Source organism: Salvia splendens, chromosome 16 (genome assembly GCF_004379255.2).
Source record: "Salvia splendens isolate huo1 chromosome 16, SspV2, whole genome shotgun sequence".
NCBI lineage: Eukaryota > Viridiplantae > Streptophyta > Magnoliopsida > Lamiales > Lamiaceae > Salvia > Salvia splendens.
In genome coordinates, this window is record NC_056047.1 from 8059292 (window position 1) to 8074677 (window position 15386).

The 15386-nt window shown below is 39.5% G+C and overlaps 2 protein-coding genes across 2 annotated transcripts; one reads left to right on the top strand and one right to left on the bottom strand.

The window, feature by feature from the left end:
• Positions 1 to 3577: 3577 nt before the first annotated feature.
• Positions 3578 to 4296, bottom strand: LOC121770550 (photosystem II core complex proteins psbY, chloroplastic-like). The gene has a single exon (XM_042167280.1). It carries the CDS (start codon positions 4193 to 4195, stop codon positions 3674 to 3676), a length of 522 nt encoding a protein of 173 aa, XP_042023214.1. The 5' UTR covers positions 4196 to 4296; the 3' UTR covers positions 3578 to 3673.
• A 5950-nt stretch (positions 4297 to 10246) lies between these two features.
• Positions 10247 to 13876, top strand: LOC121772441 (ultraviolet-B receptor UVR8-like). The gene is made up of 7 exons (XM_042169555.1): positions 10247 to 10455; positions 11273 to 11309; positions 11455 to 11735; positions 11831 to 12180; positions 12269 to 12670; positions 12814 to 13201; positions 13380 to 13876. The coding sequence occupies exons 3-7, from the start codon at positions 11511 to 11513 to the stop codon at positions 13620 to 13622; spliced, it is 1608 nt and encodes a 535-aa protein (XP_042025489.1). The 5' UTR covers positions 10247 to 10455; positions 11273 to 11309; positions 11455 to 11510; the 3' UTR covers positions 13623 to 13876.
• The last annotated feature ends 1510 nt before the right edge of the window (positions 13877 to 15386 follow it).

Sequence of the window (15386 nt, forward strand, 5' to 3'; positions counted from 1 at the left end):
CCTCCTGGCGACCCGCAAAATATATCTTCTTTTCATCTGCTAGGCATCTGATCGTCTTCACAAAGACGGGCCACATAGGGTATATCTCATCCGCCAAATAATAGCTCATATTGTGTTGGTTGCCGTTGGCGACGAAGTTGACGGCCGGACCAACGCCCATGCACTGCTCGTTGAAAATGAGCGACGACTAGAGGACGTTGATGTCGTTGTTAGACCCGGCTACTCCAAAATAGGCATGTCAAATCTACAGTCGGTAGTCAGCTACCGCTTCAAGGATCATCGTGGGATTCTTGGCCTTGAAACCAGTAGTGTACATCCCTTTCCAGGCAGCAGGGCAGTTCTTCCATTTCCAGTGCATACAATCTATGCTGTCTAACATCCCCGAAAACCCGTGCTGATTCCCGTGCATATCCAGCAGAGCCTGACAATCTTCAGGGGTAGGCCTCTGAAGATACCTATCCCCGAATATCTCCCTAACGCCCTGACAAAAATACTTCAGGCAATCGCGGGCAGTCGTCTCGTCGAACATGTCGACCTCACCTCCGTATGCCAGCTGCCTGATTGCGATAGTGCACTTCTGAATCGGCGTGTGGCCGGGTTTACCAGCCGCATCCTCTCGCACCCTGAAATACCTGTATCGACGCTCCAAAGCGCCCACGATACGCAGAAAGAGCAGACGATGCATCCTAAACCGTCGCTAGAACAGGTTCTCCCCAAACCGTGGCTCCGGCGCAAAGTACTCCTCATTCAACCGAGCGTGGGCAGCGAGGTGGTCCCTGGGTATTATAGTTCGACGATGGATGGGTCGAGGTACCGCTGGCGCCAAGGCCGCTTGTTCCTCCCTCTTCGCTGATTCCCGCACACGTGCATGTAGAGAGAGATACTCGTTAATACAAGTAGTGCGAATGAAATGAAGTTCAACGGGACGTATTTATAGAAATTTTAAAAAAAAACATTTAATGCAATAAACGGGAATTCCGCGCGAACGTCCGTGGGAGTCAACACAATGGCGGGCGTCCGCGCGGCGTCGCGACGGAATTCCGCGTAAACGCCGCGGAACTGTTGTGTCCTCTGTTGAATTCCGTATCTGTGCATACCATGCACAATGGCGGATGTCCGCCGCATAATTCTGGCACGCCGGTCGGAATTCTGCCGGGACGGACGCCATTGCTGATGCTCTTGACCAAAGAATTTTTTTTTAGAGATTTAACGAAATATATTTGATACTAGATTTTTTGCTTTTACATATTATCCAATTCAATTTATTTGGTATGGAGTAGGGTTCCATTTTTTATTCATTTTAGTTTCTTGTATTTTAGCTTACTACTCCCTCCGTCCAGCAATAGGAGTCCAATTTCTGCAGGGCACGGGTTTTAAGAAAGTTTTGGAATGTGTAATAAATGGTGTGTGATAGTGGAATTTGGGTCCCACCTAAATTGTTTTAAACCTTTTTCTTTAGCTTGCATACAACAAGAAGCCAAATTTTTTTGTTGGTTTGCATACAACAATGCAGCACGTTTCCATATCATTTAATGGAATGACAAAGTTAATTTTAGGCTGCCAAAATTAAAAATGGGCATAATATATGGAAAACTGAATTTAAAAGAACACTCAATGGGCTCCGCCTCAGCCATGGCCTCTGCCCTCCCCCTCCTCTACTTCTTCCTCGCCCCTCGCTTCCTCTCCCCCTCGCCAAATCCCCATTCCTCCCGACGACGAGCTCCACGACTTCTCCCTTTTCCACAAGGCCATTGCCATGGCATTCCTCTTCCTCACCAACTCCCCCTCCACTTCGCCCCCCTTTGGGAGCGATTCTTCTCCCCTGCCCCCTCCTCCCTCTACAACATTTACATCCATGCCGACCCCTTCTCCCCCCTCCCTCCCCTCCACGGCGTCTTCCGCGGCCGCCTCATCCCCGCCAAGCGTACTCAGCGCTCCTCCGCCGCCCACCGCCTCTCGCCACCGCCATGATTGACGATCCCGCCAACACCTATTTCGCCCTAATTTCGCAACACTGCATCCCCCTCCGCTCCTTCAATTTCAACTCATCAAATTGAACCCATAACTTTCAAAAATGACTCATCAAATTTATCTGTAAATTGAACCCAGAACTTCTTCAATTTCAACTCCAAAACCAACAAACCAAACAAATAGAAACAGAAGAAGAAAGCATCTGAAAACAAAAACTCCAAAGGTGGAACCAACAAAATCGAAATCTGTAAATCCCAGCGAGAGTTGAGAGAGAGAAGTGGTGGTCCTCGTAGGCGGCGGACACGTCGCCGCTGGTGTCGTCGGTGGCTGCGGTGAATCGGATCGACAGCGGCGTGTCCTCGATCTAGACGTCGGCGTCGGAGTGGAAGGGGAGCTCTAACACATTGGGGTGGGTGTAATTGAGAGAGTGGTGAGAAAAATTGGGGTTAGGGTGAGTGTAATTGAGAGAGCGGCGATTGGGAGAGGAGGAGGAGGGCGGCGATTGGGAGAGGAGGAGGGGGGCGATTGGGAGAGGAGGAGGAGGGTGACCGAGAGTGAGGGTGAGAGAATGAGGGTGAGAGAGTGAAACTAAAGTTGGGTGGGGGGTGTTTTTTTTATGGCAATTGTGTAAATTAGTGAGAGGGGGAGGGTAATTAAATTGTCCAAATATGGTAAGTAGAACCGGGACTCCTATTCCCGGACGTCCCAAAACGGAAAAACGGGACTCCTATTGCTGGACGGAGGGAGTATTTAATAAAGGTACACATATAGTTAATTTTTTATATTTAGACTAAAGTTCAAAATTGGACGGCTGCATATGCCCAAAGAATTGGATAATAATCCTACATTAAGTGTTTATTAGCACAGTTCCCAGAGACAATATGTTGTGATTCATATTTAACTAATTCGTTAAAAAAATTGCAGTCACATTTTATAGTCATGAGTTTAGCTAATAATCTTAAGCCAACAAGGGAGATAAATTATTAGAAAAAAGAACATCCTCAATACTTGTTACTTATTGAAGTTACAACTATGTTGACAGATCCCAATGTTGGTGGCAACAAAAATGTCATCTATAAGGAAAGCAAGCATCACTCTTCACACCATCTGCATGGGATGGATATGCCATCTGCATGCCTTATTGGCCTCATGCATTGCAGGCCTTCCTAATCTCCTTCGTCCCTAACCAACTTGTTGACAACCTTCTCTTCAGATATTTCGTCGGGATGCGGGCCCGGGGCCAGAGGAAGGATCAGAAGCTTCACCTTAACTGAATCGCATGAGCTCGATTTTATATTAATTTGGTGCTGCTCCTTGTCTACTGACTAGTAAGTATGACATTCAAACTCATCGTCATCTTTCAATTGTAAATTGGAAATTTATGAATTTTTTATTCTGAATTGTTCACTCTACCAACTAGCTTGATTTGATTTTTTAAATACTCCTAAGATCCGATTTAATTAATCAAATTTCCGAACTGGACTAAAGACTTTGCATCCTTTTGTCTGCAATTATATTATGAACAATTAAAGCCCAAGATCTTGTGGGCCCACGGGGCGTGGAACTTTACAAAACATTCAACTAAACATGCTACACAACATTCAAATTAAAAAGCAAGAAAGAGTTTCTATTAATAGGAATAGTACAATCACATGCACATGAAAAAAAGAAGATTTGATATAATTACACACATCCTTTATACTCAATCCGACCTCATCCTGTTAATCTGGTTCAAAGCCGGCTGCAAGATGTTGTAAAGCACCCAGCCAATCGCCGGCGCCACCACAAACAGCAGCAGCTGCCCCCTGTTGTCCGCCGCCGCCTCCGCCGCCTGCGGATGGAGGAGCCCCGCCGCCGCTAGGCCACCGCCGAGGCCGGCGATGAGGCCCTTGGTGACCCTCATCTTGTTGATCTGGTTGAGCGCCGGCTGCAGGATGTTGTAGAGCACCCACAGGATCGCCGGGATGATGGGGATCAGGAGGGCGATGCCGCGGTTGTCCCCCTCCGCGATCTCCGCTAGCTGCTGGGCCGCGAAGGCCGGGTCCGTGGCCGAGAGGGCCGCGAAGACGGCTCCCGCCACGGCCGGGGCGGTGAGGGGGGCGGGGGTGAGGAATTTGGGGAGGGAGAGGAGGGGCTTTGTGGGCTTGACGGCGGCGGTGGGTGTTTTGGGGGTGAAGCATTTGGGGTTGAGGAGTGCCATGGATGTGGCCATTGTGGCTGCCATTGGTGGGAGGTATGTGTGTGTTTTTGGGGGTGAATATGGGTGATCAAGGAATTAGTGCGATGTAAGTTTTGGAATTGGGAAATAAGGGAAATGGGGAGTTATATTTACAACCAATAGGAATGAAGGTTTAGGATTGTTTTCTTATCTTGAGGGTTTGATTGGTGGGTGGGATTTGGACCTCATGTTGGATGCCCCACTTCAATTTTCTTATCACAAACTTTCTTCTCACATTTTTTCATGTTTTAGTAATTTTTTTATTGTGATATTTAGTGGAATCAAATGTTGGAAGTAGCCAAAATACTAGTTTGTATAGTCCCTCTATCTGCCAATCAATGTTTTGTTTTTTATTTAAGAAATCGTTTAATTTTATAAAAAACTAAATAGAAAAAGTTAGTGAAACGAGAATTCTACTTTTATATACTCAATCTGTCCCATTAAAAATATAACATTTTTCATTTTTGGGTCATCTTACTTAAAAATGGAACGTTTTCCAAAGTAGAAATAATATCATATGTATTTTATCTTATCTTTTACTTTACTTTTTTCTTAATTTTAATCATAAAACATAAATATGATAAGTTAGTGGAATGTGAGATAATTTATTTAAAATAAAAAGTAAAAGTGAAATGAAACCGTATTTATTGAAGAATATGGGAAAAAAATGAAATTTTAGTAGCAAACAGATGAAATGAAGTACATGGCCTATATATGATACCAAGCCCAAGATTTCAAGGTCCTTTATTCCAATTTCCAAAAGCCCAAGAATATTCAATTGTTTTTGAGTCTCTGTAATTTCATTGGGCCTTTGGTTGGGATCCCTCTACGTTTTGGGCTACTTTATTAGGACCCGTTCAGGTTCCTAGATATAGCAAGAAATAGCTTTAATTAGGGTCAATTAATGGTGTTCAAGGAGCAAGATTAATTTGTGTGCAACCCTAGATATAAACAGGGCCCGCACTGTTGAGGTAAGGAAGGTGCACAAATTAATTCTTGCTATTTTGGTGGTATTTGTTTCTGCCTGGATATTCGGACCCAGAAATTTACGCCTATACCCCTCCAAAATTCACATCGTTCACGCAAACTTCCCCAATCCTCTCTTCTTCTCTCTTCTCCCACTCACTGGTAAATAGAGTCCACCATAGCTCCTCTCAGTGAATTTCATAAATTTTCCGTCTTCATTGAAGGTCAATTACAGACGGGTCGACCCGGATTTCTGGAGATAGTGGGAATAGTAGTGGTGGGGTTCTTGAGGCAGAAAGTCTCTATCTTGTTTTCACTTCGGGGGTGAAGCAGAGGGAGAGGGCGAAGATAGTGGTGTGCTTGGAGAGCTGGTCGTTGAGCTCCATCTCTGCTGCCACCACCACCGCCAACGGCAATGGCTTGAGCTACAACGAGGTCGCTCATTTCCACAACTCCATCTCCATGCTCACGAGCTTGGTAGTAATGGAACCTCTTCTTCTTGATGGAGGGGTGAACAAGTTCTTTTGTCCGATTTGCACAAGAAAAAGTGGTGGTGTGGTGTATGTCCGATTTACAAAAGATTGAAAGTTTGATATTGTATGGAGGTGTTTTTTGTCATATTAGGTTTCATGGCAGAAATAAAACTTTGAAGGTGAACACAGTAATTAATTTTCATTTTTGTGGGTCACACCACAACAAATCTGTCCAGATTCATATCTCGAGAATTCTTAAATGATAAAGTGAACACGCCCTTAGATTATTGCTTATACGATATGAGTACATCGATAGATAACATCATTTTAATACAACTATTATAAATAATACTGTTTCTTAATTTTATTAACAAAACTTGTCCAACATAGTTGGTGTTTAGATGTTACTCTTTCCCCCTTTCAAACGTTCTAATTTGTTGTAGGTCCACTCGTTTAAATTATTCTAGATAAGTTATCTAATATAATTAATAAAAATAATTAAAAAGATAGCACATAGTATATTCCACCAATACTCTCTCTATATATTCATAATACATTTATACAATTTTATAAAATTCATGTCGAAACTAAATAAAATATTTATTGGTTAACGGACGTACATCTCAAAAATAAAGAATTTTGAAAAGTCAAACATAAAAAGGTTAGAGAGAGGGGGGAGTGTATAAGATGTTAATAATAGCTTGTCGTATAAGTAAAAGCTAGCATACTAATTAGGGGTATTTAATTAACATATGCATGTTTCTTATACTCATCATGAATACTAGTACCATAAGTCATGATATCCACTACAACCATATAGTACTTCTAAACAAAATGAAAGCTGTTTCTTTGCCCATTACATTGGGGATTTTAATTCACTTAGAGATTATAAACTTCAACCAATACTTTTCGTTATTTCATTTTTTTATATGATGAATCATTATTTTAACATATATGGACTATTGTACCATTATGTTGACATTCGTTATGGACTATGTTGACATATGTACATTTCAATCTTGTCCATTGATTTTAGTACAAGATTTAACATAATATTGTTTTATAAATTGTGTAGAGAGAATTTATAATTAAAGAAATATGTTATTTTAAATGAGATATCTAAAAGGTAAAAATGAGTTTAAATAATGAAATAGGACGGAAGAAGTAAAAAAATTAAAGATTGTTATGACTTATGCAATTAAGTCGTGGTAACATCTTAGTAGGACTCATGACATTCGTCTTAATTATTCAAATATACTTTACACTAAGGTATGGTGGGTGATTAGGTCATATACATTTTTTTAGTGCATTGTAGGTCATAGAGTCTTACTATTGCAAGTAATGTCAGGAATCTTAATACTATTTGTTAAGTCGGGTAAAACAAGTTTTTTCTTTAATATAAATGATTGCTTGTGTTTATTTGCTTAATTGACAAACTAAATTGATTTTAATGGGTAAATAATAAAGACATGTTTAATTAAAACACAATTTGAAAAACATTGAATTGGGCATCGTGGCCAGCAAAAAACATGCAGATTGAGTGTAAATACCTCTTCAATCAATATCCAGAAATACTTTATGTAATTTAATAAAGACTCTACTATGTGTACATTAATACGTATGCACATTATTTCCTTGAAGTCCCTGAATTCAATCGTGTCAGAATTATTAAACCCTGATATTTAATGTGAATTTTATTACGCATTTTAGGAATATATAGTGAAAAATGATTAGTTAAAAATTAGAACGAATCATCGATAATGCAACTCCCCTTCCCTTTTTAAATTTTCAATTAATAATTATTCTATTAAAGCATTCACTGATTATGCTATTTAGTAGAAAAAAAAAATTAGTAAATGGTCAAAGTTCAAGAGGAAAAAAGCTCTATAATGTTTGAACTCAACATATTAGTTTGGTCTTCTATGGTGGCGTTCGGTTGCCATGACTAATATCATGAGACTATCCATATAGGATTAAGTTGTGGGATTATTTTAGTTGGAGGGGGAGGCTATGACTAATTATCATGAGACTATCCATCTAGAATTAAGTTGAATGGTTCAATCTTATGAACCAAACATGATACATATTTAATCATGGGATTTAATCTTGCCAACCGAACACCCCCTATATATATAGTAATATTACTTCCCTTTATTTTAATCAATCTCTCAAAATTAGTCAATTTTATTTTTAAATTTTTTTTATCATACATTACCCTACTAATCATATGAGTCTCATTATCAACTAATACTGTTTTTAATTTCTCATACTTTACCAATTTGTTTCATAACTTTTTTCCAGTTGCTAAAATCTCTATTATTAGGTGACAAATAAAATACACGGATTTTAAGAAAAGTAAAAAATAATGGGTTGAAAAAGTTAATGGAATATAAGAAGTTAAGAACCACTTTTTTGTATTGTTTTTACAATAAAATGTGAGTAAAATGAGTTAGTTGAAAGTGAGACGTACGTACTATTTATGGTAAAAAGTGAAATGTGATTCTTATTGTGGGATGAACTGAAATGACAAAATATGACTTTTATTATAGGGACGGAGAGAGTATTAGTCAATTAATTTTCTCATACTTTAACAATTTGTATCAAATAACTTGTGTCAATTGCCAAAATTTCTATTATTCGTGATGAATAGATTAAATTATGAATATACCATCCGTCACTAATAGCGTATCACAATTTCCATTTTAGCCATTCATTAAAAGTATATCATTTTTTTATCCTTTCTCCACCCACCTATGGTATGGCCCTTTTCTATTATGTCGAAGCTATGTGAACAGAGAGAGTTCTTTTCAGCTATTTCTATCTGAGATTGCAAATTATTTTTTATTAACATTTGGAGTTTCCAAATATATTCAACAAGACCAATTTATTTAGATCTCTTTAGGTGTTTACATAATTTGTGAAAATTGAAAAAGACCCAAGTGACACATATATGATCAATTTAGAATATCACCACCACAAAAGCAATCTAGCCACCAACTTATAAGCATCTCTACTCACATTTGTCACATTGCTATTTATAAATTAAGATGTTACATGTATTTATGAAACTAACTTTGTGCGCATATATACACTAATATTGCAATAAATAAAATAGTTGCTATACAAATTTAGACCAAATAATATCACATTCCCTTATCGGAATAATATATAATGCTCATTAGTTTTGGATCAAACATGACGTGCCAATTGAGATAATATGCTACCAATATTTAATTGGGCAAAGCTCCCAATAATGGATGAAGAAATTGACTCAATCCCATGGTCCCTTGTCACACACATTTAATATCACTGGTTTATTTTAATATGATAGCAATAAGTCCAAAAGTGGGGAAATTAGGCCAATAGATAGCCACAAACCTACATTTTATATACATATTTTTGTTCCTATCAAATAAAATGATTATGATAATCTAAATCAATTAGATCAACTGAGCTCCCTCTCATGGTGACACTTTTATCGTTGATTATTAATTAATATTAGTATTCTTTAAAATAAGGATTTTGTTACTTATTTGGGTACATATATTCGAATGATTTGCTATTTCAAAACTTGAAATTTATGAAATGTGGATATGTTGAGTTCTTGCTTTTCTAATAAACAAGCTTATATATATGCTTCTATCATTCTATGCACTAAATTTTAGATACCACAAAACCTTACAATTACTTTTTGTTCATGACTGTTTATTTATTCATAGCAAATTTAAGATTATACTACTAATAAACATGTAGTTACATTTACCTTGTGAGCAACTATAATTGGTTCTCATTTCTAAGATAGAAAATTTAGGTTTCCACTATCCTCAACTTTGTTATAATTATATATTATAGTCCCTCCGTCCCAAGTTACTTGCACTATTCTATTTCGGCTCGTCTCAAACTACTTACATTATTTCTAATTTAAATTAGAATTAATGTATTTAATTAATATGTTAGGTTAAGTTAAAAATCACTTTATTAAGTTATGTCTCATTACACTTCAAATTCTAATTTAATTATACTAAAAAAATCAATCCCAAATTTACAGCCTAAAATGAAAAGTGCAAATGAAAAGTGCGAGTAATATGGGAGTATGAAATGTTATAATTATGTTATGATTGGGAATCGTAATTTGAGGTCACCTAAAATTAGATTAAGTTATGAGTAGTAAATGACAATTCCACCCTTGAGATATCGAAAGGATATTCTCCATTACACAATCATTTATTTCATTTTCTGATACTAAAATATAATAAAATATAAACAATATATCAGTCGTAAAAGCTAATGTATATTTCGAATTTAAGAACTTAGATAATTAGATTGTTGTATCTCACAATACTATGAGATTTTTATAATAATATCTAGGGCGAGAACGTTATTAGGAGGATAGCATTGGTAAATTCATGAGTTGTTAGATTAGGATAGATAATAATCTCCCAAAATCTTGGGATTATAGTTAGATACAACCAAATTTCCTTATCTTCTTCCACACATGATGAAATTCACCATTTTGCATGTAAAGTAGTATAATTTTCACGCAGTAAAACGTGTGAGTGCGAGCAGAAGCCACAGAATAAAACAGGGTTGACACCTCATATCTTTCTGTTCCCTTCAATTTCAATACATTCCATCCGATTTATACAGAAAATAAAAGCCTTCTATATAACCTCACACACAGTCACACACATAGTATCGCTTTCCGAACAAAAACTCCTCCTTTTCTCTCTCTTCCCCTTCTCATAAAAGACGAAGAATTTCTACACAATTATCCCATCATCAAGATCAAATTTTTAATCATCTGCGAGGCTAAAAATTCAACCACAAGTAATCGCCTGAAAATTCCCTTTTGATCATTGTGAAACCCAAATTCAAGAGTGTTGATTTGTGATCGGAAATTTTGATGTGTTTTACATACGTGGGTTTTGGGGGCAATCTTGTGCGCCTATTGCATGTCAAAATTTTTGCTTTTCTGGGTTTTTTTTACCCCTTTTGTCTCTTGATCTGTTTATGTGTAACAATGTGTAGAATCAAGACTGCCCCTTGTTGGTTTTTGTGATAAAATCCTACTTGATCTTCAGTTTGTAAAAGAAATTTAACTTTTTGGGGCGATCGGATGTTGAAAGACTGGATTTTTTTAGCTTAATTTGTTTTGTTGGATTGCGATGATCATTTTTCTAGAATCATGATCATCAGCCAAATAATTTCTGGGATTTTTAGATTAACCCCCTTTTTGTGAGAATTCATTTGTAATTTTGGCTGCTTTTGGTGTGTTGGGATATTCTGTGGTGGTTTTGGGAATGCTTCATTCAACAGTATTCTTCATTTTTAGTATACGTACAATCTACGCTTACACCTTTCTTTTTCTCGTGGAGAAGATAGTTGCTTGTTAGATATCATTTGATTTGATGCTTTAATTTAGGTTGTTACCTTTTCTCATTGGATCACATATTGTTTTTTTTGTTGATTCTGGTTTGATCATTGATGTGTGCTTGTGTTTCTCACTTTAGATCTTTGTGATTGGTAGTTGTGACTTTTGGTATTGTTTTCTTGAGCATCTCTTTCTAGTAAAGAATTTGACTTTTCATTCTTTGCATATATTTGATCCTTGATTGTGTATTCATAGCTGTGTTTTGTAATGCAGGGTTGATTTTAAAAACAGAGAACAAGTAGCTAGAAAGGTATTGATTATTGTATCTCCTACATTTTACATTTTGTTGTGAATCTGTGATCTTTGAGTAGTTCGATTATCCGTTCTTGCCTAGTTAGAATGGTAGAAAATATCGAAAAAAGCTTACATTTTGTTGTGAATTTGTGATATTTCAGTAGTTAGACTATCCATTCTTGCCTAGTTAGGGCACTGCAGCGATAGAGCGGTGCCCATGGATGCCACGGCTAGTGGAGCGTCAAGCGTTCAGTACCACAACATCACCGAGCAGGCAATCGCGCCCCTTGCTCCACCTCCCCATGTTGCACACCAGAGGCAGCAACGGCATTGCTTTGGGAATGAAACCCCCGGGGAGTTCCCATTGTCTGCTAACCCCTCCATCGTCCTGCATTTCCTCTCTGCCTGCAATTTAGACCCCCAAGATCTTGCCAAACTTGAGGCAAGTGGGTTTTACTTACCGTTTCCCAAAGTTTGATCCTTGCTTGACATTAGAGTTGATGATACCGCTGATTGAATTCATAATGCTTGTTGCAGGCGACTTGTTCGTTTTTTAGGCAGCCTGCGCACTTCGCCCCTGACCACGAGCTCTCGTTGGCTGAGCTTGCAGCTCTTGATATGTGCCAGAAGAGGGCCATATTCAAGCCAATGACGAGAGAGCAGCAGCAATTCTTGAAGCAGAGTTGCGGTGGCTCGTGGAAGCTTGTCTTGAGATACTTGCTGTCCGGGGAAGCATGTACGAGGAGGGAGAAGTCGCAGGCAATAGCCGGCCCTGGCCACAGCCTCGCTGTGACCTCTAAAGGAGCCGTGTATTCATTTGGTTCCAACAGCTCCGGGCAGCTTGGGCAGGGAACCACGGCTGAGGAGACACGCCCTTCCCTAATTAGGTCTGATATCCATATCCTCTCTTAACTCTACGAGAACCCTTGATGTTTCAAAGGGTAAAGTTGATGATGCACACTTGTTTTGATGCAGATCTCTGCAAGGAATCCGCATCATTCATGCTGCTGCTGGGGCTGGACGAACAATGCTGATTAGTGATGCAGGACGCGTCTATGCCTTTGGGAAAGATTCTTTTGGTGAAGCCGAATACGGGGCTCAAGGGAATAAGTTAGTGACTATGCCTCAGCTAGTCGAATCTTTGAAAGATATCTTTGTTGTCCAAGCTGCTATTGGGAACTTCTTCACCGCCGTGTTGTCTAGAGAAGGCAGGATTTACACCTTTTCTTGGGGAGACGAGAGCAAACTCGGCCATCAAATGGAACCTAATGACCTTGAGCCCCGCCCATTGTTGGGAGATCTCGAAACTATACCTGTGGTTCAAATTGCAGCTGGCTATTGCTACCTTCTTGCTTTGGCTTGTCAACCTAGTGGAATGTAAGTTCCCTACTTTCCTTATTTAAAAATCAAATTTGTTGAGTTCTTGGCTTTGTTAGTCTTGTTGTTGTCCTTGCTAGATACTGATCTGTTGGATTTCGCCGCGCTAAAACATGACATACCTCGTTTTTACGTGATTTTAGGTCAGTATACTCTGTCGGGTGTGGGCTAGGTGGGAAGCTTGGGCACGGTACTAGAACGGATGAGAAGCAGCCGAGATTGATCCAACAGTTTGCAGCGTTGAATCTTCAGCCTGTTGTGGTTGCTGCCGGTGCTTGGCACGCCGCAGTGGTCGGGAAGGATGGAAGGGTATGCACGTGGGGATGGGGGCGGTACGGATGCTTGGGGCACGGGAACGAGGACTGCGAATCAGTTCCCAAAGTAGTTGAGGCACTGAGCAATGTCAAGGCCGTACACGTTGCAACAGGGGACTACACGACCTTCGTTGTCTCGGACGATGGAGACGTCTATTCTTTCGGATGTGGAGAGTCTTCGAGCCTCGGACACAACACCGCTGCTGCTGATGAGCAGGTTAGATCCTGTCCCAATCCGTGTCTCATCTCATGTTAGAGACGAGATACGGATTAGGATCTTATCTCTTTCTTTTATCTTAAAGAGGATCAATAATGGTTCTCTATCTACCCCTAAAAACGTCTTGCTAACTGAGTTGTTCTTCATTGACCTGACGTGTGTGTTTGCTCGATTGCAGGGAAACAGGCACACAAACGTGCTAAGCCCGGAGCTCGTGACCTCGTTGAAAGAGGTGAAGGAGAGGGTCGTGCAGATAAGCCTCACGAACTCGATATACTGGAACGCGCACACATTCGCACTCACGGACTCGGACAAGCTCTACGCGTTTGGGGCGGGTGACAAGGGGCAGCTCGGGGTCGAGCTCGCGGCGAACCAGACGGAGAGGGCGAACCCGGTCCGCGTGGAGGTGGACCTCAGTTGACTATAATCTGCATGTACTGCCCTTTGCCTTATAATCTTATTATTAACATTGCATTGTAGATATATGATGGTTTATTGGTATGTGTAAATAGAAACAGTGATTGTGAATAAGGGTAGGATTTAGGAGCTGCAGAATTAACCTCCTTTAGAAATTCGTTAGCTCTTTGTCTGAAACCAGTAAATAGTTTTAAGAAGACTCATCAAGATTTCTTTTTTAACTTATTAAGATTGGTGAAAAAATGCCTTTTTTAACCATTACTAGTGTCTGAATCTTTTGTTTGAAGCTGCTTTTTAAAACTTTTTGCACTTTTTGGAGTATGTTTAATGTGTTTTTGGTTTCTATGTTTGGAGATTTGTTTTTATTTTGATGTTTTGTGTTGTGTAGTTATGACTTATGAATGTATATTGTGTAGTGAATGTTAGAGAGTTGTATTTGTACATTTTTTGTATAATTAAATGCATGTTGAATGAAAGACGATTTTACAGTTTTGTAAACTTAAATGCTTGTTGAAAGCTGGATGATTTTATTTGGCCTGGAATTTTAAGAGTTGATCACCAGATTAAAATTATTCAGCCTTTTTTATAAAAGGCAAATTGCAAAATAAATCACATGAGAGGTTGAATTCTGACAGTCTACAAAATACATTACTTGAAATTTCAGCGATTATCCGCTACTGTGCAACTGATTTAAAACACACAGATAAAACAATGTTGAAAAAATGACAATGATTAATTATAGCATCCGCAGCCGTGAGCAGGACGTTGTCTGTCCGTGCCAGCGGCACGGCACCGCTGTACGCCGCTGCGCTCTTGCCGCTGGCGCGGCGCTGCTCGATGCATCGAGCACCTCCGTGCCAGCGAGCAGCTGACGTGGCGCGTTCTGATTGACCAACGGTATTTCCGTTGGAAATTTAATTTTTTTATTTTTTTAAAAATTGAAAATAATACCAAAAATTTAAAAAAAAAAAATTCAGAATCCCAAAAATCTGGCCATTTTTTACCTTTTCCTTACCTTTTCCTGGATTTTTTTATTTTTTTATTTTTATTATCCCCTAAATCATCTATAAATATACACACATTCATCATCCATTTTTCACATCAAATCATCTCTCATTCATCTCTCATTCATATATTTTCATACAACTTATATCTATATCTTCCTGTCTCACTTAAACCCTCAAATGGGTTTCACACATCTCATTGCGGAAGCGGAGCGCGAAGAACAAGAATACTATGAACAACATCGTGCCGCCTATGAAGCCTATGTCGCAGCGAATACCCCCACCCCTCCTCCTCAACCAACTAGATCAACTTGGCGATACATCCATCGTGACCGGAAGGGAGCCAACGAAATGCTCGTTGCCGACTATTTATCCGACCAGCCGCGGTTTCCGAAAGATTACTTTCGACGCCGTTTTCGCATGTCAAAACGCTTGTTTATGCGTATTGTCAACACATTGTCCGCCCGTGTTGAATACTTTCAAACAAGTACAGACGCAGCCGGTCGGAAAAGTCTCTCGGCGTTGCAGAAGTGTACGTGTGCCATCCGACAACTTGCTACTGGACAAACGGCTGACCTCTTCGACGAGTATTTGCATGTCGGTGAGTCCACTAAAATCCTTTGCCTTAAAAATTTTTGCGAGGGCGTTCGTTCAGCTTTCGCGGATGAATTCCTTCGGGCACCCACCACCGATGATTGTCAACGGTTGCTTCGTCTTCACGAAACAGTCCATGGTTTTCCCGGTATGCTTGGCAGCATTGACTG